The sequence below is a fragment of the Papaver somniferum genome, chromosome 2 (genome assembly GCF_003573695.1).
Source record: "Papaver somniferum cultivar HN1 chromosome 2, ASM357369v1, whole genome shotgun sequence".
NCBI lineage: Eukaryota > Viridiplantae > Streptophyta > Magnoliopsida > Ranunculales > Papaveraceae > Papaver > Papaver somniferum.
This window is the reverse complement of record NC_039359.1, coordinates 163,167,999-163,194,923: the sequence shown is the minus strand read 5'-3', so window position 1 is coordinate 163,194,923 and position 26,925 is coordinate 163,167,999. Positions and strand designations below refer to the sequence as shown.

The 26,925-nt window shown below is 37.2% G+C and overlaps 1 protein-coding gene, 1 long non-coding RNA gene and 1 pseudogene across 4 annotated transcripts; 2 read left to right on the top strand and 1 right to left on the bottom strand.

Annotated features, from left to right (window-relative positions):
• Positions 1-3,018: 3,018 nt before the first annotated feature.
• On the top strand, positions 3,019-6,830 carry LOC113352372 (17.1 kDa class II heat shock protein-like). Its single transcript, XM_026596196.1, has 2 exons — positions 3,019-3,136; positions 6,424-6,830. The coding sequence occupies exons 1-2, from the start codon at positions 3,019-3,021 to the stop codon at positions 6,828-6,830; spliced, it is 525 nt and encodes a 174-aa protein (XP_026451981.1).
• A 12,293-nt stretch (positions 6,831-19,123) lies between these two features.
• Positions 19,124-21,412, top strand: LOC113349622 (annotated as a pseudogene).
• Positions 21,413-21,901: 489 nt separating this feature from the next.
• LOC113349623 lies at positions 21,902-24,127 on the bottom strand. Of its 3 annotated transcripts, XR_003360293.1 has the most exons (5): positions 23,887-24,127; positions 23,706-23,803; positions 22,357-23,600; positions 22,130-22,239; positions 21,902-21,965 (listed from the first exon to the last, which is right to left on the bottom strand). It is a non-coding gene; the product is annotated as an uncharacterized LOC113349623 (long non-coding RNA). The 3 variants fall into 3 exon arrangements; XR_003360294.1 differs by having other exon boundaries at positions 21,902-22,251; XR_003360292.1 differs by having other exon boundaries at positions 21,902-22,239.
• Positions 24,128-26,925: the final 2,798 nt, after the last annotated feature.

Genomic DNA, 26,925 nt, shown 5'->3' with positions numbered 1-26,925 from the left:
ATAGTTAATTCAAAACGATCATTAGCTCTTAACACACTGCTTTGATGACGCAAGAATATGAATAGAAATAAATGTAAAATAAAGTTACAACATCCATCGTTGTTCGGATATTGTCTGTCATCATTTCAAGTTTCCTTTTTTTTGTCAAGACTAGAGGTGCCATACTGGAAGTGGGTCTGAATTTGAAAAGGATAAGAACAAAATGGTCAACCATACATGACTATACAGACACGGATGATAAAACAGTAAACAATCATACAGCCACAGGGTGACTCAATATAGGTCTCAAGTCAAATATCAAAAGTTTTTCAGGAAAAAAAAGAGCATAATCTAAGTTAGTTTTTCATTGTCAAAAAAACACAACACAATCAAGGGATAGTTAAAAGATGATTTCATGGATTATATCATAAACCCAACATACACATGCATAAGCTAATTTTATCATAAAACTAAAAAATTACCGAAATCAATTTAAATGAAATTGGTGAACGAATTATACCTTGAAAGTTCTTATTAGTTGAATCAAAGGGAAACGCTGATAATACTGTAGTTGATTGAGTCGGGAAAAGAAGAAATAGGTACTGTTGAAAATGAAAGTTAGAGTTCTTGTGGAAGAAATTATTGTTCCTGAGTTGATGACCGATTATCACAAAGCCGCAAATCCAATTGAGATGATAATTGGTCTTTTAATCAATCATTCCTGCAACAAACTGAAAAGAAATCAAAACCCTAATAAAACGAGCAGTTAAAAAAAAATGAAATTACATACAGATAGAGAAGAAAGAAAATACGAGAAGTTAAAACCCTAACCTAATCATCGTATTTCTCCATCTCTCATTCTTCAGTGGTTTCTTTCTTCTTCTCTCTCGATCTCTTCTTCTCTCTCGATCTCAAACGAAATGGTTAGAAATGAAAAATGAATACCAGATTCAGATTTTGTTTTCAGAGGGACAGATTCGTAATTTTCGCTCAATTCCCTTTGTTTTTTACGGAATCAAATTCCTTTCCACCCACCCACCAATGCAATAGAATAGAGCCCATAGGAGGGAATTGGATTCCTTAGAAATCCAATTCTAAATTTTTTTGGGCTGTTCGGTTCAGGGGAATTGGGCCTATTCCCTTGGAATCCAATTACTGGGCTCCCAATTACCCGAAACGAACACGCTATTAGTGTGCTCATTAATATCTAGATACACCAGTAGCACGTGACTGAGCCAACTTAGAGCCCATCTGGCTCCTAGATAAGTCATTTTAGATATTCTAGTCCTGATTTACCTGGCTCTAGGGATGTGCAACGGACGGACGGTTGCGGATTAGGGGTCACTCGCAACCAAACCGTCAAAATTGCGGATTTGGAAAATTGAATCGTGACCGGCACAATCACCCGCGTATTTCACATTCGCGGATCAGCGGGTAATGCGGATCGGATGCGGTTTAACCGCGAATTTAGTCAGAAGAAAAAAAAAAAGTAAACAAACAAAACCGGTGAAGGAATTTTTGGACATGCTATGTTAGGCATTTCATCAAACAACTTGCGTGCATAATAATGAAAAACAAAGTAACTGATTTGGAGTACAATCAGTATTCAGGGACTAATAAGCCGAAAGGAGAATTCCATAATGTAGTTATGAACACCATTCAAAAAAATCAAAAGATATTTGACTGAAACTATCATGAAATTGGGCGAAGGGGAACTTCAGTTCGTTTCATTTCAAAGCAAATTCCGTTAGGTTAAATAGCAAAACACATGGCACCGGCTGGAGGCTCATAAACTTTGTTTTGCCGGGCGTTATTTAACTGGGTTTTATCTTTTTTTTTTTGTTATAACCTACGGTGCGGGTGAATCCGCGGATTTACAAAACCAACCGCAACCAAACCGCTAAACCTTGTAGATTTGAAAACTCATCCGTATCCGGTCCAAAGACTCTTGCGGATTGGTTTTCACCCGCAATTTTGCGGACGGTTGCAGATGAAATCCGCGGTTCCTGATTTTATGCACACCCCTACCTGGCTCCCTTGATAGCACCCACGTAGTTTCTTCTTGTTAATGATAATGGATCGCCAATATTTGATAGGTGGGCAATGTTTTTGAACAAAGAGCATAAAACGGTAAAAGTGTGGCATTGTGCGCACATCAAACACCAACTCAATCTATGCTATGCCGTATTCCTATCAATTTAATGCTTCTTAATCCATATCCACATCGTTGGTCCTTACACCACAACCCGACAGTCTGCTCTCTGCTGTCTATTTCATTTGATGCTCAAAAAAGCAGACACCTACAGATTCACTCTTTATGGGATACACCAAACCAACCTTAGAACTCTACATGTGCCTGCTTTTTCTTTTCCAAACCAAAGGGCTATATTTTCATTAATAAACAAAATGATTACATTTAGGATGTCGTAGTACCACAATATGCCATCATCTAAGCCAAACTTATTCATAAGGAACATCATACTCAAAAATTATTGCCGGTACTGTGTAACAGGGTTCCTAACTACTACTACAACTGAACCTTGTACCTTTTCCCAACATCTTACAGATTACAGATTCTTCAAAATAAAGAAACAATTTGAAGGAAATACTACCAAGTGCGTGGGTTTTAACCAATATAGATGTGAGTGCAGTGATGGTATTCCATGGAGATCTGCAAGGTAACCTCATCAACATAAGAATATCAGAAAATATGCATGTTCATGATAAGGTCCAATTATATATGATGCATTAAGGCTCCACCAATCTTGGCTTACGTAAGATACCAAAAAAATTATTAGCTTCAACACACATTCCACAACACCCGGGGGAAGAAACAAAAATATAAAGAGGCTGAATTGAGGATTTCCAAAATGTTGTGCGACGACGTACATGCCAGCAAATTATTCACTTAAAATTGGCATAGCAGGTTTGTACGACCAAGCCTTAGTGCATTTTCAAAGATTACAAAGTAAAAGATGACCAAGTTCAAGTCTTTAATCACACCTAATAGGCAGCTAAGTGTACAAAAGTACTATAGACATGTCTAGCCTAGACTATCAAAACCATGCACAAACATACTATAAGCGGTTAGCTGGATATCCACTCTATGTTAGTCAAGCCACCTATGAGTGGGCACTGGGCAAAGAAAGGAAATCAGGTAAACAAAAAACGGATTTTTCTTGAGAAAAAAACACGCACAGACAATTGCATAATTAATCTAAACAGAGCACAAACATTACCTTTAAGTGTGTTTCCCGTGCAATTATTGAACCGCATAGCCCATTATTTGAAAACCGGTGATCGAAGAGTGAAATTTTAACGCACAAAATGACCTTTATATATATATAACTAATTTGAGTATTTAGTTTTACTTATACAACAATATAAAATAGTTTAATCAACAAATACCTAAAGGTCAATTTACACAAAATAAAATCTGGCTGTCTTATATGTACCATGTATGATCTGTTGCAGCTCCACATTTTCCTGGGATCATTGACAACATGATGAACTTACCAGCCTCCATCCGTCAAGCACAACATAGAGGAAACATTGCTGCTCATAGTTGAGATCGCTTGCTTAAATGACACGTGCTATTTCACACTGTAAGGAGTTATGGGAAAAAAAAATCAGAAAAATACTAACAAATGAAATTCATGTGCGGTATATGTGCACCTGAAGATAGAACAACCACTTCGAGCAAAACTACAATTGCTATTTGAAATTGGTTGTCAGAGAAGGTCGTCTTGCTAGATGAAATAACTCACTTTATCATATGCCGTATGCTCAACATGGATAGAAGGAATTTTCATTGGTCAGCAAAGCCTCCTCACTACAACCAAAGATCTTATTTCCGACTACATAAAAGATAAAAGAGCTAAAGTATATAAGAGAACTTACAATTCAAAGTAGTTGTAAACCTCCTGACAAACGACTCATAACATACATTTGATCCAACATCTATGGTGCTACCCTTACTGAGATTTGTTACACAAAACTGATCATTGTTCCTTATGCTCGAATAATCAACTCTTTTTAATCTGTAAATCAAGAATATATGAAATTTGATATTACAATTAGAGAATTTTACATTCGATAAATTTCGAGATAAATACAAAGAATTTACCGATGTATAAGAATATTTTTAAAGGTAGGTTCGGTATTAACATTCACGACTGTATCTTCTGCGGCTTGAAGCATCAACAACATGATGGATTTCAAAGTTTTTGCAATCGTTTAGTCACTTCAAAATTTTCTTTGCTCAAGTTCTTAAGGGCCTGAAAGACCTACTACTGTACAGATGAAAAACAAATAGCAATTAACGCGTACAGTTCATCCCCTGATGAGGGCATAAATATTATTTTATCTCTGAAAACTCACAACAACTAAGTGATAGATAATTAATTTTCACAAGATGGGTTAAAAAGACTAAAACCAACAATTCCTGGGTGAAAAGGAAATTTAGATTTTGATATTGTTTGAATGGACAAAAATGTAAAAATAGCCAGGATGCAAACAGTTTCATCCTGCCTATTTTCAAATACTTTTTCTTATTTTAAATTTACACAGGATCCAGTTTCATCCTCGCTATTTTTTGAGTTTAAGCCAGGATGAATCTAGTTTCATCTTCACAAAATTGGTTAAAAAGACCAAAATCAACAATTCCTGGGTGAAAAAGACATGTAAAATTTGATATTGTTTAAATGGACGAGAATGTAAAGATAGCCAGGATGTAAACAATTTCATCCTACCCATTTTCAAATATTTTTTCTTATTTTTAATTTACATCAGGATGCATCCAGTTTCATCCTCGCTCTTTTTTAAGTTTAAGCCAGGATGAATCCAGTTTCATTCTTGCTATTTTTTTGTGTCCATTTCATCCATACTGATTTTTACTCGTCCATTAGAACCATGTTTTAAAAATATTTGGACAAATGACCAATTTTCCGTTTCATCTTTGCTATTTTTTTTGTCCATTTCACCCATACTGATTTTTACTCGTCCATTTGAACCATGTTTTAAAAATATTTGGACAAATGACCCATTTTCCGAATAATTTTCCAGTGATTATGACTTTCAAATCAATTTTCCAGTGATATGTATAAACCAAAAACTAAGGAAACAAAAAATCAGCGGGTAATTTTAAACCCTAAACTTAGAGATGGGTTAACTGGATAGTAACAAAACTATTAAAATCATAGATATCGATTTCCCTAGAAAAATACCAAAATTACATAAACTTACATGAATAAATCTTGACATAGAAAAAGAAGACTGGAAAGCATTGGGAACCTGTGAAAGATAATATTTAGGGGTTTATGTAGAACAATTGATAACGATGTTGTTAATGGGTAACGTATGAACGGTTATTCTGCTTTGAATTAAAGGGAATCATGGTTGTCATCCCGTTACGGATGAAAACCCTAGGAGTAACCGATGGAAATTAAAGGGGAAGAGATTAAGACATTGAATCTGGGACGTTGGATGAGGGCGTGTAAGACAGCTGCATTTTCAGCCACGAATTATATCCATCCTTTCTTACATTTTGAAAGTAATATGAACCGTTGATCGGTGGAAAAAGGTAATTCAAAACCGTTAGATTAGGCTAAAACCATCTGTTTTTGTAAATAGAAGTTCTAACACCTTCCAATTCCATACTTGTTGTACGCAATTTCATACTCTTAGTACCTATGCTCTTTTAGAAGTACAACGAATAATTAGTAGTGAATTTGTTTTCATACTCTCCACTGGTTTACGAAAAAGCAATCTCGGATGGAATCTTCTGGACAGGTTTGCACAAGTTTCAGAACCGCTCTTGATGAAAACAATCACGTGGGTCATTGAGGCCAGGTAGATTAAGGCGAATATTTGATGAGGTAAAAATCCTTCAGTTCCAATTTCCTGCTGAAGATCTTGGATTTAGGTCCCAACTAAGCATTAGTTTTTGTTGATTCAAATAGAGATCTCTCTAGTGATTTCTTGTTGCATGCTCATGCTGATAAAAAAAAAGAACAAAAAAAAACTACTAGTACTCGGTTCAACTGTTTTCTAGACACCTGGTCTAACTGCTTGGCTGATATTTAAGTACCTGGAAATAATGAAGACAAGTGAAATAATGGTTCTCTGCAATCTTAATGGACAACATTGCGAAGGGTGCATGCCGTTTTTGATGCATACCTGTGCACGCACTGTGGACATCCCAAGTTCCTAACCACATCTGACTCTTGATAAGGAAACCATTTGGCTGAATGCTGGTTCACTACAGGAATAACAGTTAAAAGCAAGCCACGTCCCATAACTAAGCCCAATTTGGGTCCATCTTTTCCCCGATTTACCGCCAAAATGAATTTTGAGTGACTATATATATAGGTTAATAAGAGAAGAAACAAGAACAAACCCTAAAAAATCACTTTCTCAAAACTTTCTGTAACTTCCCAATAGCAGATGTGAAACCAGTAATATCATATTCAACACCAGTAGATGTCAAAGAATATCCAAACAAATACGTGTACATCGTTGACGTTCCCGGGCTTCGTGACAGTGGTATCGAAGTTCAAATCGAAGACACTAATGTTCGTGCAGATCGCAAAGCTAATGAAGAGTCTGGAGTAGTCAATTATATTCAAATGCAAAGAAAGATTAAGAATGTTAACTGTAAGTTCAGATTACCATTTGATGCTAATCCTCACAGAGTTTCAGCTTGTGTTTATGCTGGTGTACTTAGTATTACTATTAAGAAATTTGTTTGCGCTGAAACAAACAAGCCTCAAGTTGTTACTGTGATTCCCGATTTTTATGGAACGAAAGTATCTAGTATCTTTAACAAATGGGAAGTTAGGGTTTTGTTTTAGTCGTTTATTTTATTTATTCAGTTAACTAGATTTTCTGAACAATGATTTTTTATTATGATTAATGGTTTTAAATTGTTCTTCGTTTCATTTATGGGGAATCGCCATGAATTTCTTGAGCTCAATTACACTTTCAATCCTAGTCCGAGACTTAGCTATAATAGACTAGAAATCAAGACTTATAGTTTTGATCACTAACATTGACAAACATGCTTGAGATAGAAACGCATGCGAGTTCGACCGAGCAATGCTATAACAATCTCCCCCTTTGTCAATTTTAGTGACAAAACTATCAATACATATGGAATACAAAAAAAGATAAAAAAAACTTTAGTAGCTCCTATTCCACATGTCTAATCTTCAATAATCCTCGAAATCTTCGTCACTTCTAAGTACTCCAATGATCCCAAAGATTGTAAGTTTAGCATCACCATTGTTGAAGATTCGTAGCTATAACAATGAGAAAGCATCGGTCTCGATCATTGTTATACAGTGTCATAGTATTATTACACAACGTCAAAGTCCAATTGTATCACAACTTCAACAATAATACTATGGTGATATGTATCACTCCCCCTTAGTCAAAACTCCATCTCACATGGAAACCATTTCCCCTTACACAATAATCCGAAAACCATATATATTAGTAGTACAGAATGTCTACGCAAGTTAACTGTGTTGGACTTGCTAATTGAGAAGTGTATACTTCCTCCACTATCATAGCATATTTTTCCCATTTGTTATACACTTTGATTTAATTAGCCTGGAGTTGTTTTGAATCCATGCTTTGTCATTGTAAAAGCATATTTACACTAGCATTGTTTCTTAATCCCGTGTTTGCAATACATTTGCAAGATGGCCAAAAAAGTTCTTCCTCTATCATCTCTGATTCCTTGTTCAATCAATTGCAGATACCAAAACCCCAATTTCAGTTTCCAAAACATGTGACAATGCCGTTGGTGAGTAATGGTGGATTGTTTCCCGCTAATCGAGGGGGAAGGAGCACAAGCAGAAGCAACACAAGCTAAAAAGTGGGAATTCAATCATCCAAGAAGAAGATGGAGTTTCAGAAATTGAACAGAAAAGATGGGTTTTGCTTTGTGTTGAATGGATCTGTCTGTGATTTTTTATGTTGAAATTGAATGGATCTGTGTTTGGTTTTTGTGTTGGATAAAGATTTGAAATTTGAAGATGATAAAAGCTTAAACAGGACCACTAATTAACTTAATTAAGTTTTAATTTCAACATTAATTAAACAAGTCGGGCTAACCCGTAAACCCGCAAGTTTTGCCCATTACGGGCGCGGGTTGAAGAAAAGAACACCCGTGAAGAATATCGACCCGCAGGTTTTGGCCCGTTTTAACCCGAACCCGTGTACTCGTTACAAGCCAGCCCTGGCTCACTCGTTTGCCAGCTCTACTTCAGTGTGCCCCGCAAGGTGGGCATGAAATGAATTTCACGGGTACTATTAACGGCTATTAACAGGATAATACATGATGAGTGCTAAAAAGTGCATATTTCTATATATTTTTCTTGGCATTTAACTCATCTTTTATGCATTAATTCTACATTTTATCCCATATTCTGTATTTTCATTGTTTTCAAGAATAAATATTTTTCTTACTTAATTTTGCATTTTTAGGTAATAAATAAAGTCTGGATGACTTGCGGAGCGGAAAAGAGCTGAAGAGTAGTGAAAAGCCGGAAGAAATTACGCAAGGAAGCCGCAAAGAATGGTGCGCACAAGACCAAAAAGCTAGGAATGGGCTCAATAAGGAAGAATTGTTCTTAAAGAAGATATGGGCTTGGCATACCCAAGGCCCAAAACCCTTACCCAAACCCATTTTCTATATCCATACCCGCCTCCATTCTCAGCCGTTAGATTGGATCCATCTCATCATCCAATGGTCGCTTCTTCATCGTGCATCAAAATCTGAAGTCCCTGCAAAACACCATAGTTCCTAAATTCCAAGCCTTCAGATTAGATCACATTTAGATCCTACGGTCGCTTCTTTGCCTGTGCATCAAATCTCGATACTTCCGCTTAACACTACAACACCTAACTCCATCTGGTGTCGTTAATTTTGTTGTATTGTATAATCCAACGGTCTCTGCAGGATCCACTTCATCTCACCGTCAGATTGATCTTTCATCTCCACATCCCACGGTCGAGATTCGCCAAACATCAAAAATCCTTATCCTCGCTCAACACCCTAGCACCTAAGTTTATATCCCACAAAACAAACACGCCCTAGCCATCGAGCCCACCTTCTTCTTCTCCCTTCTTCCCTCTGCAGAGAACAGCTCTGCCATCATCTCACCTTCTGCCATCGCCATCATCCCTACCAGCCACTACAACCACCCTACATCAAATACAACCAAAACCCATCCTTCCCCCCATCATCCTATGCTACCTATTCACTGATTTCACACTCCCTCTCTCTGTTAGGGTTTTGAAATCGATGAACTAGGTTGATAGGCAGAGGAAGCTCGAGCTGGAGCGTAGCAGCATGGAAGACATGAAGCGGAGCAGGAAGAAGAGCAGCAGGAGTATGGGTGAGAATTGTCATGTCAATTTCTTTAATTTCAAAAACCCTAATTCACTGTTTTGGGAATTTGGGGGAAAGTGTAACCCTAATTCGAATTGTATAAATATGTAGTGTGTTGTTGTTGAAAAAACCATGTTTGGATTAGCCTGCATCCAGAACTTTCAAGTTCTGTTAATTTTTAATTTACAAGCTCAATTTCAGTTCATGTCCTGTTAATGTTAATTGTTATGTTATGTTGTCTCCTGTTTGTGTTCTGTGTGTGATTGTATTATCCATGTTATGTTTGTGTTAACTAGTTTGTGTGTTTTGTTTCTACACATGATCCTGTAAGTCCCCTGTTGAACTCACATGTTCTTATTCTGAGTCTTAATGCTTGTCAACCATGAGGACTCTTAACTGCAACATGTTCTAATTCCCCACTAGGGTGAGAAAACAACTGAACCATGATGGTTAGCTATTAGGATGGTTTTTGCTGAGCTTAAAATAGCTTAGGCTAGTTAGACTCCTAAAAGCCCAACTGATTTGTGATTAGTGGTGCTGTAAGAAGACCACTAATGCTAGGGGTCAGTGGTGGCTCTAAGGAATTAATCAGCTACATTAGTTAGTAAGCCACTGCCTAGTTAGTCTGTGATTGGTTGTGCCTTAAACAGACAGCCAATACTAGGGGTTAGCTAAGGCTGTAAGGTTGGTTAACTAGACATTTGACAAAAACTTAACCTAGGTGAACTGGCTAGGTAAAGGGAATTCTCATCCATCTCCTTGCACTTCCCATCCACAATTTCTTTTCCATGTTTTGATTAAATTGTTCTTGAATTTTCTTTGTTTCTTTGCCTCTTAACTTCATTGCCTTTGGCTCACTGCCACTGAATTTTCTGTTGCTTTGCTTCTCTTATTCCACTGCCCTGCAGCTGCTGTGCAGCACTTGTTCTGCATTGCCTTTCCTTCCCTTGCAGTTGTGCTGCAGCTGCCCTTCTGCTGGCTGTTGCTGTTGTCTGCTGCAGCACTACTGCTGCATTGCTCTCTTCCTCTGTCAAGCTGCTGCTGCTGCTGTGCAGCACTTGTGCTGCTGCTGCTGTTGTTGCTGCTGCTTCCTGCAGCCAAGCAAAGGCCCATCAAGCTGAGCCCAATCCAATTCAGGCTTAACCAAAGCCCAGTTGTTTAACCCAAAGGCCTAGTTCAATAGCCAAGCCCAATACATTTCATTCCAGAAGCCCAAAGCCCAATCACTGTGAAAGACCATTTCACTGTTAGGGTGAAATTGAGCCCAAAGCTCAATCAAAGTCCAAAGCCCAATTACACTTCAAAGACCAACTGAGCCCAAGCTCAGTTCATTTTATTGTGAACAAACCCATTAGTACTCAAGCCCAATTTAAGCCAAAAGGCTTCTAAGCCCAAAGCAAATCTAGGAACCCAATTAGCTAAATCACTTCCAAAACACACCCGATCTCTGTGGATCGACCCGTACTTGCACGAGCTACAACTGACGACCGTGCACTTGCGGTATTACTGTAGGCCCCCGTTTTTATTCGCTTAATTATACATTCCGGGCCTACCAAGTTTTTGGCGCCGCTGCCGGGGATTGGTGCTGTGTTTTATCTGTGTTTTTCGTAGCTATTTTGTATTTCATTGCATAGCATTTGCATCTGCATCTGCTTCATTTCATTTGCTGTTGGACCTGCCGTTCTGAACCTGTTTTTCCTCTGCTGGGACGCCACCAAGGAAAAGAACCAAAACCCAACTGGGTTTTTGCAACAATATCAGAGCAGCTGGGCTGTGCTAAAAAGGTAAGCCTAAACCCATTCCATTGAGAGAACCCAACCTGTGGGCTTCCAAATTTTTAATTGTGGGCTTGTAATAATTAACCCAATTTTTTGGGCTTTTTATTTTTCTATTTTGGGTTTGTAATAATTTATTTGTGGGCTTGTTTGTTTAATTTGGGGGCTTGTATTTATTTTGTGTGGGCTTGTTTAAATTCTTCCATTGGACTTGTATTTTGGACTCTGGGTTTAAACCCAGCTGAGCTTATAACTGGTTGTGGACTTGTAAGTGGACCTCGAAACCAAAGTTTTAAAACAAACGTCGGGCCTTAACCAACTGGGCCAAATTAAACTTTCAAAAATTAAAACTTGGATTTTCGTAGGCCGCAGCCTTCATTTCATTAGAGGCTTGCACAGTGGGCTTGCTCCCATTTCAAAAACCAAATTTTTATTTTCTTCTTTTTATTATTTAAAAAAAAAAAAAAAAAAAAAAATTTACTTGCTCCCAGATTTTAAAAACCAAATTTTATTCTGCTCCCACATTAAAAACCAAAATTTTTCTTTTTCCCATTAAAACCAAATGTCTCCCGCCAAAACCAAATTTTTCCCAACAAAACCAAATTTTTCCAAAAAGTCCAATCCCTTAAAAACCAAATTTTGAGCTTAGAGCCCAATCATGTATAGATCTTTTTCTACTGTTGGGGAATACAACGAATCCCTTAGAGAACTTGCGTATGGACAAACTTCACGTTATGAACCTCCCACAGACCATGATGTCAATAGTTATAGGAATTATTATGGACATTTTCAAAGTCCCGAGCCGCAATACATGAACCCTAATGACTATTCATACATGCATCATTTATCGCAACGTGAAAATGAACATTTTGCTAGTGCCTCACTCACACAATCATCTCTGATGGATCAATTAGAAGCTCGAATCGCAGCTTTAGAAATGCAATCACATGAGGAATCTGTCACATCTAATTTTCTTAGGCAACCTGAAATCTATGCATGTCCCGCATGTGGTAGTTTAGACCACCCTGTTGAGCATTGTCATATTTTGCATAATTTTAGGCCATCAAGAGAAAATCCAATGTATGAAATGCCCATGAATTGTGAGAATGGTAGTCATTGGGACCATAATCATATCCTTTGAGGGTTGCGATCAATATTTTGTAGACCCTAATGACCATGCATACATGTACCATTCACCACAATTTGAACATGAAGAATTTTGTACTCCCATGAATTTAGACTCCACCACAGAAGCTTTAAGACTTAGTGAGCAAAACTTCGATAGATCTACATCACGAATTCAGGCATATTTAGATCAGATTTTGCTTCACCTACAAAAGGAGGAAATTCATGAGGAAATGTATGTTGTCCCTAATGAAGTGTCTAGTCCCATTCATGTAAATGATGTTGAATATGAACCTAATTTAGAGGAACATGAATTGACTAACGACACCACCACTGTTAATGAGGACCAATATGCATGCTACCATGATGATGATTATGATGATTATGATGATATGTTAGAAGAACATGAAAATATTGTGGAACCTGTTGGTTCAAAAACATATGGCTTCTCGCCCTCGACCTTCATGAATGTTTTTTTTCTAATACTCATTGTAATTCATATGATTTTGATATTGACATGGGATTCGTACAATTATTCTGTGAAGATGAACATGACATAGGAATAGTTGAATCTTCTGTAGACACTAATATGCATGAAAATATATTTGATGTGTCTGATTCTCTACCTAGGTCACATTGTGATATTTCTCCTGATTTGCCAATGCATGAGAATGAATTTATTGATGATGTTGATGATTCTGAGTGTGAACTTGCTAAACTGTTTGATGATTGTGAGCATGTTGTGACACTTGTAGAAGACTTAGGAGATGTTGATGTGATTAGTAATGATGTGCCTATCCTCCTACACGAGTCACAATCTGTTGGCCTTCCACCCAACCTAGATTTGGTTTGTACCAAATTGTAAAACCAATTTTTCTGAAATTCCCAACCTAGGTTTGGAACTGTGTGCTTCCCAAGTCCTCTTGGACTATTTGCTTCTAAGTATAATACATCTGAGGAACCACAGTTGGAATTAGCATGTTTGCCCGTCCCTAGCACAGTTCATTTCGAGCTAGACCTTTTGCATGATGAACCCCCGAAACTGCGCGATTTTGTTTTCAAAATTATATCTTCTGTAAAATCCAGGTTTGGGGGTAGCTCATTTTGTTTCACAGTTTCACTTGCGTTTCTTTCCTGTTATTATGTGTGAAGCTGTTGAAATGTCTACACTTTGTCTTTTGGGTTGATCCTCAACTCTTTAGATTGTTAGTGTATGGTGAATTTTTTGTATATAATCCAGTAGTTAAAATTTCTTAAAAACCCTTTTGTTCCTTTTGTATATATTTTGCTAATCCAATATGATCTCGGCTGAAATATGTTGGATTTTTGCCTTGAATAAACGGAGTTTTAATTCTGCTTTCGCCGAAATCGGGTATTCTCTCTCCTTTTACTCTACTCAGCATGTCCCTTTCCATATGTTGCATTTTAATTCTTTCCATATTTTGAAACATTGAGGACAATGTTTAGTTTAGGTTTGGGGGTATAGAGTAGATACCATGATAATTTGCCATAATTAAAAACGAACTCCTTCTTCTTTTTGAAAAAATTGAAAAATTCCAAAAAAAAAAAAATTGAAAAATAAAAATTCAAAAAAATTAAAAAATGAAAAATCATAAAAAATGGAGCTCATTTACCTTGAAATGTTGACTCTTGTGCAAATATGTAATTATTAGGAGTCTTAGTCTAGATATTTAGGCACCCTGATTCTAGCACAATTCACATAGTGATAAGAAATTTGCACGCGCACGATCTACCAATACATGTATGGCCTCGATCTTCAAGGTGTTTGATAGGAAGTTACGATTGCCAATCACTTTAGAATACTGAACGAAACTGGACTAGCTTGTTCTTTGGTTGGTTGGGATAGAAGGTGGAGGTTACATTAAGAAAAACAACCATCGAATTTAACTGGGTGCATCAAAAAGGGCTACCTCTTGCAAAGTGTCATGTAATTTTTGTTTCCTTTTGTATATGTATCAAAAGTGTATCAGTGCTTAAAAAAAAAAAAAAAAAAAAAAAAAAAAAAAAAAATCGATGTATATATTCAGAAAAAAAATCAGAAAAATACAAAAAAATCAAGTATTGTTCAATTCCATCCTCTCTTGTTCCACAAATAAAAGAGAGTAGTCAATGTAAATAAGAGTCATGTAAATAGTCATCTTTTGTTGTTTCGTTGTAATAAGCAAGGAGGGTGTATGCCATTGATGTACAACGCGAGAAATTGTGAAATACCTCCAACTCATTCACAATTCTCGTAAAGTCCGGACAGCTAGCTAGATTTCGACCTCAGTTCTTATCCTGAGAAAATATCTCTTGGTGATTAGTAGTCATGACTTCAGATCTTTCTTTACACATGTGTAGATACACTTTACACTCTTATCACATGTCCTTATTTGTTATCAGTGCTAGGATTGTGCCTTCGATAGCTAGATTGACATCTCCATTTTGCTGTGAGCTTAACTGTTTTGCACATGTCACATTTGATGGAATATGAGCTTATATTTTGTCCTTAGGTTTTGTAGGCACACCTCTGGTAAACCTTCACGAGACTTCAACTCGTCCACTAGGGACACTTAGTGGTTTAAAAGGCTTAGTGCATACGCTAAATGCAGAGAGACCAGCGACAGTGGTATAGGTAGGATTTCCTTAGTTTTGTTTTACTTGAGGACAAGTAAAATTCAGGTTTGGGGGTATTTGATGAGTGCTAAAAAGTGCATATTTCTATATATTTTTCTTGGCATTTAACTCATCTTTTATGCATTAATTCTACATTTTATCCCATATTCTGTATTTTCATTGTTTTCAAGAATAAATATTTTCTTACTTATTTTGCATTTTTAGGTAATAAATAAAGTCTGGATGACTTGCGGAGCGGAAAAGAGCTGAAGAGTAGTGAAAAGCCGGAAGAAATACGCAAGGAAGCCGCAAAGAATGGTGCGCACAAGACCAAAAAGCTAGGAATGGGCTCAATAAGGAAGAATTGTTCTTAAAGAAGATATGGGCTTGGCATACCCAAGGCCCAAACCCTTACCCAAACCCATTTTCTATATCCATACCCGCCTCCATTCTCAGCCGTTAGATTGGATCCATCTCATCATCCAATGGTCGCTTTCATCGTGCATCAAAATCTGAAGTCCCTGCAAAACACCATAGTTCCTAAATTCCAAGCCTTCAGATTAGATCACATTTAGATCCTACGGTCGCTTCTTTGCCTGTGCATCAATCTCGATACTTCCGCTTAACACTAAACACCTAACTCCATCTGGTGTCGTTAATTTTGTTGATTGTATAATCCAACGGTCTCTGCAGGATCCCCTTCATCTCACCGTCAGATTGATCTTTCATCTCCACATCCACGGTCGAGATTCGCCAAACATCAAAAATCCTTATCCTCGCTCAACACCCTAGCACCTAAGTTTATATCCCACAAAACAAACACGCCCTAGCCATCGAGCCCACCTTCTTCTTCTCCCTTCTTCCCTCTGCAGAGACACCAGCTCTGCCATCACCATCACCTTCTGCCATCGCCATCATCCCTACCAGCCACTACAACCACCCTACATCAAATACAACCAAAACCCATCCTTCCCCCATCATCCTATGCTACCTATTTCACTGATTTCACACTCCCTCTCTCTGTTAGGGTTTTGAAATCGATGAACTAGGTTGATAGGCAGAGGAAGCTCGAGCTGGAGCGTAGCAGCATGGAAGACATGAAGCGGAGCAGGAAGAAGAGCAGCAGGAGTATGGGTGAGAATTGTCATGTCAATTTCTTTAATTTCAAAAACCCTAATTCACTGTTTTGGGAATTTGGGGGAAAGTGTAACCCTAATTCGAATTGTATAAATATGTAGTGTGGGTGTGTTGTAAAAACCATGTTTGGATTAGCCTGCATCCAGAACTTTCAAGTTCTGTTAATTTTTAATTTACAAGCTCAATTTCAGTTCATGTCCTGTTAATGTTAATTGTTATGTTATGTTGTCTCCTGTTTGTGTTCTGTGTGTGATTGTATTATCCATGTTATGTTTGTGTTAACTAGTTTGTGTGTTTTGTTTCTACACATGATCCTGTAAGTCCCCTGTTGAACTCACATGTTCTTATTCTGAGTCTTAATGCTTGTCAACCATGAGGACTCTTAACTGCAACATGTTCTAATTCCCCACTAGGGTGAGAAAACAACTGAACCATGATGGTTAGCTATTAGGATGGTTTTTGCTGAGCTTAAAATAGCTTAGGCTAGTTAGACTCCTAAAAGCCCAACTGATTTGTGATTAGTGGTGCTGTAAGAAGACCACTAATGCTAGGGGTCAGTGGTGGCTCTAAGGAATTAATCAGCTACATTAGTTAGTAAGCCACTGCCTAGTTAGTCTGTGATTGGTTGTGCCTTAAACAGACAGCCAATACTAGGGGTTAGCTAAGGCTGTAAGGTTGGTTAACTAGACATTTGACAAAAACTTAACCTAGGTGAACTGGCTAGGTAAAGGGAATTCTCATCCATCTCCTTGCACTTCCCATCCACAATTTCTTTTCCATGTTTTGATTAAATTGTTCTTGAATTTTCTTTGTTTCTTTGCCTCTTAACTTCATTGCCTTTGGCTCACTGCCACTGAATTTTCTGTTGCTTTGCTTCTCTTATTCCACTGCCCTGCAGCTGCTGTGCAGCACTTGTTCTGCATTGCCTTTCCTTCCCTTGCAGTTGCTGCAGCTGCCCTTCTGCTGCTGCTGTTGCTGTTGTCTGCTGCAGCACTACTGCTGCATTGCTCTCTTCCTCTGTCAAGCTGCTGCTGCTGCTGTGCAGCACTTGTGCTGCTGCTGCTGTTGTTGCTGCTGCTTCCTGCAGCCAAGCAAAGGCCCATCAAGCTGAGCCCAATCCAATTCAGGCTTAACCAAAGCCCAGTTGTTTAACCCAAAGGCCTAGTTCAATAGCCAAGCCCAATACATTTCATTCCAGAAGCCCAAATCCCAATCACTGTGAAAGACCATTTCACTGTTAGGGTGAAATTGAGCCCAAAGCTCAATCAAAGGCCAAAGCCCAATTACACTTCAAAGACCAACTGAGCCCAAGCTCAGTTCATTTTATTGTGAACAAACCCATTAGCACTCAAAGCCCAATTTAAGCCAAAAGGCTTCTAAGCCCAAAGCAAATCTAGGAACCCAATTAGCTAAATCACTTCCAAAACACACCCGATCTCTGTGGATCGACCCGTACTTGCACGAGCTACAACTGACGACCGTGCACTTGCGGTATTACTGTAGGCCCCCGTTTTTATTACGCTTAATTTTACATATCCCAAAGCCTACCAATACACAAGTTCGTAATTCAACGGTCTGGTTCTCCCTATTCAGTAACAGCTGTTAGATGCTTTTAGGTCATCTCACAAACCCTACAAAACCCTTATATTCTCTGTTTTTTCTCATTATCGAGCCAAATCGGGAAGGAAGAGATAGAGAAAAAAGCCAGCTCCAAAAACCCTAAACCAGGTCGTTGAAAGGTGGTAAGTAATTAACAGAGAAAAACCTTAATCTACTCATCGAACACTATGTATCTCGATCTGGTACCCCATATCTTTATCTTGTAAGCATATTTTTGATGTATATTCGTTTCTACTAGTTATGTTTTTAGTTGATTTGGGTAGTGAAATGATCTTTTATAGAGTAATGGGAATGAAATGGTTTGAGAAATTGCGTTTTTTGTGGTGGTTTTGAGGTTTTTGGGTTTATAGAGTTTGTGAAAGATCGAAGTCTAATGATTGACGATTTGGAAGAATCTAGGGTTTAGCTTGGAATAACTAAAGATTAGTTAGACTTTTTTCTTTTACTGTAAGCCACAAATTGAGTTTTCGGATGTGTGTTAGACGGTGATTGAGATACCTCATTGTGATTGCATTTTTTGTGTTCTTGTTATTATATGATAAACTTGTCATATGAAAGGGTTTGCCCCTAATATATTTGTTTGCCATGGACAACTTAATCGATATGTGCTAGCTAGAACTTGAATTAGGAGTAGAATTATGATCTATTGTTCCTAAGATCAGCTTAAAGAGTATTGCATGTGTGTCAAATGGTGGTTGATCTTTCGCTCCGAGACTGAATGTTTATGTTTTTGAAATCTGTTTGATTGGCATATCCCATAATATGTTTTCTTTGCTAGGAATAATTGTGTGCAGCTTGATTGACATGAAATTCCTTGGATTACTTAGGATATTAGGTTTCCTTATTTTGTAATATACAAGGCTTGAAGTTTCAGTTGAGATGCAGTTAGGTTTTGGTCCTGCAAGCTTGTGACTGTATTTTACATCTTTGTTCATTATTTTAAATTTTACAATGAGTAGTTTTAAGTGTCGAACGTGAACCAAATGTTGATGTTTCATGGTGATTGGAACATCAGTACTTCAATTTAATTTAGAGATTGTATTTTCTAGTTGGGTTTTGTTATCTTGTGCGCCCATGCATAAGGTAAAGAGCTAATGATTAGCATTGGAAAAAGAATCCACTTATATTGACATTGCTACTATTGTTGATTGTTTACGTTCTCCGATTTTAAACATTTATTCTTATCTTGTGCATGGGTACACAATATAACAAAACCCATAAGATAAATCTAAAGTAGGAGTAGTCAGACAAATCTAAGGTATGGCAACCCAGTAATGGTTTGAAACAACAATAAGCTTCCATTTTTGGAGTAGTTAGGAAACGGCTGCCTTTACACCTCTATTTCAATAGTTTGTGTGTTTCATCTCTATTTCAATAGTTTGTGTGTTTCATGCACATCTAATATAGTTAAGATAGAGTCAATTTGACAGTTGCAAGATTTCTTAATTGTTGTTTATTATACTTTATGATCTACAGAGAAGAGATGGCCACAGAAGTCAAAGCAGGTCTCATTGTTCCAGAGTCCTTTTTGAAGAAGCAGAAGAGGAGTAAGGAATGGGAACTAGCAAAGAAGCAAGAACTCGAAGAAGCTGCCAAGAAGAAGAAGACTTCAGAATACTGATTTTCAACAGAGGTAAGCAGTATGCACAGGAATACAACGAAAAGTTAATAGTTCAGGCATTTTTTTTCAATCCATGTGAATCATCTCCTATATGAATTTTCACCTAAATGATGAAATATTTTTGATTGTGTAGGAAAGGGAATTAATCAATTTGAAGCGTGAGGCGAAGTTTAGAGGAGGATCTTACGTTAACCCAGAAGCTAAGATTCTCTTCATCGTTAGAATAAGGGGGTATGGATATTTTGTCATTTGTTAAACATATTTAATTTTTTGGCATTCATTTGGTGTTTAATTCTTGTATTTTTTGTTGGTTTGCAGTATCAATGCTATGAATCCAAAATCAAAAGACTTTATAGCTTTTGCGTCTAAGACAGGTGATTGATTCCTGCTTATCTGCCTATAATAGGATCATACTTTTTAAAGATTATGTTTGTCTCTACCCACGTTCTACTCCATAAAAAGTCATTTACCAATTTCATCATACCATCAGGCCAGTTAGGATAGTTATAAACACCATAACCACTAGTTCTAGGTTCATTTTAATGTGAAAACATATGCGGTGGCAGGGTCGGTCAGGAAGGGGAAGCAGGGAAAGCTCCACTTGCGGGCAACAAGCCAAGGGGGACAACAAAGTAGGAGTTCTCTGTAGTATTTAGCTACTAGCTGAGAAAAGAATTGGGATGAATATAAAGATCGAGGAAGTAACTTTCCAATCGATTGAAAATCGACTTCACTTGGTGTTACTAGGATTTCTGAATGTTTTTGAACTAGTTTATTGATTTCTCTCTGTCTCTCAAGGTAAGCTTTATGATTTTAGTTTAATCTAATTAATGCTTTGTTAATGTTGTTTTTTATGTCATTTATATTGGAACGCGATATCAATTCATTCTATTTTTCTCGGATTTTGTTTGATGCAACTCTACTCCATATTTCTTCCGGAATTTTTGCCAGAAATATTGATTCCTTTAACAACATGTTCACCTAGAACATCCTTTCTTTCTATTCGATAACTTTCCAACTACATTCATTCAAACCTTACTTGAATTATTCCTTCGCCAGAAACACAAAGCATATGGCAGGTACTTAAAAGACTAAAAAACGTTACGGGTTGCAAACTACTCTTATACACTATGGCTTTTTGAGTTCTTTCTATGAGAATATCTGGACAACGTACATGTGTTTGCCTTTTCGAATATAGTATTCGTAGAAAATAATAAATCATCGTTTATTAGTATGTTCGCATTTCAGGATGGAACAACCTTTTACAGCTACGATGTTGCTCATATTTCTTTTAAGAGGTGGGGGCAACATTGTTTGGATCCGCTTTGGGGTAAAAAATACTCAGGAATGGCCCTGGTGGTGGTATATGTGGTTAGATATGTCCTCATGTCAGAGGTATTTTGCATATATACCTACAAAAACTATTATTATACCTACAAAAACACCATAACCACTAGGATTATTTTGTAAATGTCATTTTATGTTGACAAGTTCTGCAGAGAAAACAGTTGGCCTTAATGTGTATACATTTCGTTTGAATGCAGATCTTTAATGGAGTATTTCTTAAGGTGAACAAAGTCGCATTACAGATGTTGCAAAGAGTTTGGCCTTACGTTACCTACGGGTGTGTATCTTCCAATTTGTTTTTGTTTGGTTTTGTGGTACGGCTATGTATGTTCAGTTTTGTGGTTGGACTTTAACTTTAATTTGAACTTTTCAGTTCAATGTTTTAGATATCCCAATCTTAAGACTGTCAAGGAATTGATCTACAAAAGGGGTTATGGAAATCTTAACAAGCGAAGAACCGCTTTGACCAACAATTCAATTATCGAACAGGTTTGAAACGATTCACATAATTGATATCAAGTTTTAACGGTTCTGGAAATTTGCATTGACGATTCCAAGATGTTGTAAATTAATCGCAGGGTTTGGACAAGTATGGAATCATCTGCATTGAAGATCTTATTCATGAGATCATGACAATTGGTCCCTACTTTCAAGCAAGCGAACAACTTTCTATGGCCCTTTAAGCAGAGTGCACCTTTGGGTGGGCTTAAGAAAAAGAGAAACCATTATGTTGAAGGAGGTGATGCAGGAAATCGTGAAGATTACATTAACAAACTTATCAGGAGGATGAACTAGAGAGACTACCTTAGTTTCTTTATCTTAAGATCTTGGGGTTCCTTATCTGACAACATCTTTGTGGTTCTAGTAAGTTAAGAGTTATGTTAGTTCCTGACTTGAACTTTATTTTTGTAGCTAAAGACATGAAATTAGTGATGGTTGGTTCTTTCCAGTTTTCAAGTTTTGGTATACGCCCAATACTTATGGTTTATAGAAAACTTCAGTATCTTCTATCTTTTGCTGAATATCCGTTAGTATGCAGTTACTTTTATATATTAATTAAAGGAAATGAAATATATGGATAAACACAACTTTGTGTATAAGGTACCAAAGTTGTGCGCAACAGAAGATGCATATACCTCAAGCTGGCTAGTTAGAAATGCATTAATGAAATGAGGACACTTTGTGGCTTAGAGCAGAAGAGAAAAAAAAGCTAGGTATGAGTGTGATACCTAATATAACTAACGAAATTTTCAAATCTCTATTAGGTCTGGATTACGGCTATGATTTACGCACCTGAGATTTCATAATAAACCCCAGCATACAAAGAGGCATAGAAATGTTCAAGCTCCTTTCCAAGCAAAAATGCAAAAGATCATTGTCAAATGTAGATAACAACCACATAACTGAGATTCAGAATTGATAAATTTTGTCTAGCGTATTGTAATGTAACTCTGCTTCACCAGTAAATTGCTTTACAACGACCGACATGTGAGAAGAGTGGTGAACAGTTACCTAGGTTGTTTTCAGCACAATTAGTCCTTTAACTTCAGAAGTTAACCTTATGGCACCATGCTTCTTCACTACTGCTTCTGATGTATGTTTCACAGGCCCAAGTTTAAATCCTGAAAGCCGAACTATAACCCTTAAAACTTAATACGCTTTGTAATGAGACTTAGAGAAATTAATAACAACTAAAATGATAACAATAAACGAGTCTCAGATAGGTTCTTGTGATTCACCTGAGTCGGAGCGGTGCTGGTCCATTATCTATGTTTCTCAATCCCCACCTCATATCAATGACATACCGAGAAAGGCAAGTAACATTCAGAAACAAAACCATGTAATAACCAAAATAAAGAATAATTAACTATGGAAGAGACGAAACTCCAGAACTCCCTATGCTTTTATAAGCAACGTATGTATAATCCACAATACGTTATATTGTACCATTACGGATGCACCAAAAATCCATTCAACGAGCACCACTAAATACCACTACGGATGCACCAAAAATCCATTCAACGAGCACCATTAAATAGTCACTCCCAGTATCTTAAGCTCACATTATTGTGAGTATCCATTTTCCATCAACATTTCAAGTACGTAGGGTAAGTACATATAATAAATTAATTTCACTATTCAATACTTCAGTTGGTCAACCGTATTTCTTAAAGCTAGATAGGTTTCTATCTTTTGAAGAAAAAAACTAACAGTAGTTCATAAATCTCATTTTAGATACCACCCAAAACAAAAAAAAAAAACACGAGCCAAAAAGTCTTTCATGAAAGTCTGTCAAGTTTGTTGTATCCAGTACAACTAAGACACTCAAAGAGACCCAAAAAGACCAAAGATCAACAAGACTTTATTTCTTAAATCTTAACCTTTCTACATGCCAATCTAAAAATTACAAATACAAACGCAAGTACATATACCATGACCAACCTGCTAGTGTCTACACATGCTTTCTGATAGCACAACCCATTTTGAAAACTAGTTAGCTTACTAGAAAACCCTGGCCACAATGCTCATGTCGTTTGGCTCATTTTGAACAAAGTCAACAAACAGTTACAGGGCACAGCTAAACCAAAAACCAATTAGCATAAAATTAATCAAATAAAAGGTAAGTAGATGCAAATGGTTTTCTTCTTTGCAAAGCAACTAAATAGTAACCTATCTTAGAAATTTAACCATACAATTCATGTGATACAGATGAAAAATACCCGACAACATTCTTCAAGCATCATATAACACCAACTAACTAAAATTTCAGATCATTCATTCAAGAACCTAGGAATCTACAGGACAGAATACTCATTTGTTACAAAGCTTGCAAACAAAAATATCCATTTGAGATCTAAGTAGTTTAACAACCTTAAAGCAATAATCAATTGACATCAGACAAGGAAAGCTCATTAAACCAACATGTAACACCATTTGCTTTGCACCTTGACCCTGATTTCATCGAGAGATACCCTTGTTCTTACTGCAAACACACAAAGATTTAGTGGCTGCACCAAGAGAAACCCTTGATAGAGATATTGAGATAAATTAAGAATTGAGTACTTTATAATCTTCCTCTACCACATACCAGTACCACTGTCAACTCCACCAATCCATCCTATTAGCACCGCCAAACCTTAGGAACAACACTGACAATAATATCGGGATCCACCACTGCCTGTACCTCTAATTAAGATTCAGAAAATAAAATTGATCAACCCAAAATCCAAGATAAATAAAAGGGAAAAAAATATATAAATATAACTCACCGTTAGAGCGATGACCTTTAGATAAAGAGATAAGTGTGTTCTTGTTGATGTTGTTCTATAAATCTGGGAGCTCATTTTCCTTAGATCCAAATCGAAATAAAAAAAAACGAACCACATCATTTTCGTCTAATTGGAACAAAAACCCTCGCCTCAAATCACACATCACACTAATCATGAAACCCCTGTCGAGAATCCAATTCGGAACATTTTGGATTTGGCTAGATATTTTTTGTTAAGCCAACTCCTGAAGACTCTGCTAGAAAGACTGCACACCAAGTCTCTTGACCTAGTTTTGTGTGAGATTGTAAAGCCTACATTTTTAGCATACTCAGTCTTTGATTCTTTTACCAAATCTGTAACAAATTATTTTTTGAAAGTGTTTAATATAAATTGAACCACTCTCTGCACATAGTTTGTGTGGAAGTATTCACCAAAAATTCTTTTCTAACTTGGTATCAGCCTGATCCAAGCCATCTTCCGCTCAAAACACCAAAAAAAATCATGGCAGAAACAACAAATACCCTAAGACAGGTGCAGATTCATCACCTTGTCACATTAAAACACACAGAAACAAATCATATCCTCTGGAAGGCACAGTTCAAACCAATCTTAAAAGGCTATGATCTCAGTGGATTTGTAGATGGAACAAAACAAGTTCCTGCAAAGACGTTACCTGAAAGTGAAGATATAAATCCTGCGTATACAGCTTATGAGCATCAGGATTCTCTCATAGTTGGATGGCTCAACTCAACTTTGACACCTGAAGTTTTAAGTAATGTAGCTCACCTAACAACTGATAAGGATGTCTGGGATAAACTAGAATCCGAATATGCCCCAAAAACTTTTCATCATCAGATGAATTTGAAAAAGCAGCTGCACAGCATGTCAAAAGGTAACAAAACTCTCAAAACCTATTTGAATGATGCTAAATCTTTGTTTGCTCAATTGGCAGAATCTGGCTGTGCTGTAACAACAAATGAAAAGAAACAAGCCATTAGTAATGGCCTTAACCAAAGCTATGATCCTATTGTCACTACTTTAAGCACTATTGAGGATATGCCCATAGATACCTTTTACTCTCATCTGAACACCTATGACATGCGCCAAGAGTCTCAGTTGTCATCACTGCAGTCTCCAGTAGCAAATGTAGCTGTCACAAACTTTCCCTCTACAAGCAGTGGTGATCAACGGAAGAATCAAGTCCAACAAAAATATCAATATTCCAACAATCATATGAATGCTCGTCAGCAGCAGAATCAGAGACCTCCTCAGTTCATTGACAAGTGCCAGATCTGTAAGAAGAAGGGTCATCTTGGTGACAGATGTTGGTTTCGCTACGACAAACCAACAACCGGCGTCCAGCGCAGGCCTATATTGCTTTACCTGGAGACCAGTTTGGGAATCAGTGGGTGACAGACTCTGGTGCAACTCACCATCTCACTTCTGATATGAGAAATCTGTCCATTCCTCATGAATACAATGGCACTGAGCAGGTTCATGTAGGCAATGGTAATGCACTGGAAATATCCAATGTTGGTAATGCATCTTTTACGCTTAATTCTCGAACTTTTGCATTGAATCATATTTATCATGTTCCTAAAATCAAGACAAACTTGTTGTCTGTCTCACAATTCTGTAGAGACAATAATGTTTATTTTGAGTTTCATGCTGGTTTCTTTGTTGTAAAGGACAAGCGCACGGGGATAATGCTGCTGAGAGGGTTTAACAAGAATGGCCTTTATATGTTTGAAGGGGTAGATTTGATTCAGCACTCAATAAAACCTGAAGCTATGGTGACCTATACACTTCCTCTTTGGCACCAGCGACTAGGACATCCAATGCTTAGCACTGTGTCCAAAATCTGTCGTCAATTTTCACTTCCAGTAACCAATAAAAACTTTGACTTCTGTCATTCTTGCCATGTGAGTAAAAGCAAGAAGTTATCTTTTTCTTTGAGTAAAACAGTTTATAATAAGCCGTTGAGATTAATTGTTTCAGATATATGGGTCTCACCCTCCTTATCAAGAACTGGTTTTCGTTATTACATTTTGTTTATGGATGCCTATTCTCACTATACATGGATCTTTCCCCTAGTTCTAAGGTCTGATGCATTACAGACTTTTATTCTCTTTCACAAACAAGTTGAGAATCTCACTGGTCATAAGATAAAAAAATTTCAATCTGATAATGCTCTTGAGTATCAAAAATTTACTTCCTATTTAAATGAGTCTGGCATTCAGCATCGTTTTTCATGTCCTCACACGTCACCTCAGAATGGTTTGGCATAACGAAGAATCAGACATGTGACAGAGTCTGGTTTGGCCTTACTGTTTCATGCTCATATGCCTAGGTATTTTTGGGCAGATGCTTTTGTTACTGCATTTTATCTTATAAACCGGCTACCAAATTCAGTGTCAATCTCGAAAACACCGTTAGAACTGTTGTTCAACAAATTACCAGACTATTCCTTCTTGAAAGTTTTTGGCTGTCTTGCATATCCTTGCTTAAGGCAATATAATAAAGATAAACTAGAACCTAGGTGAATTCAATGTGTTTTTATAGGCTACAACAATGCACATAAGGGGTACATGTGTTTAGACAGAGAAACAAACAGAATCTATATCTCTAGATATGTGCGCTTTGAGGAATCTACATTCCCATTCTTGCCTCTCAAGCATCAATCCCCAGTGCCAAATCCAGGTATTGTACAATCCAGCACAAGTATTTTCTCTAAGAATCCATTTGGAATAGGAAATACTACTGTAATTCAGGGTAATGCTTCACAGCATAATGCCGCACTTACATCAGACAACCTGCATCTTTCAGCATCGGCCTCAGAAAGTTTGGCTTACTCTGATGCAACCATCTCCTTTGTGGCTAGTCCAGCAATTTCAACTTCTGTACATGCTTCAACTCTGCCAGCTACATCTGCACCTATACATGATGAAGTCCAGAGTACAACATCCCATCCAATGGTCACAAGGGAAAAAGCCGGTATACACAAGCCTATTCAAAAAATGTGCTTGACTGCGTCCAAGC

Coding starts and splice junctions, on each gene's coding strand:
- LOC113352372 (XM_026596196.1), top strand. CDS start 3,019: ATGTCTAGCCTAGACTATCAAAACCATGCACAAACATACTATAAGCGG. Junction 3,137..6,423: donor GGGCAAAGAAAGGAAATCAG/GTAAACAAAAAA, acceptor TCCCAATAGCAG/ATGTGAAACCAGTAATATCA.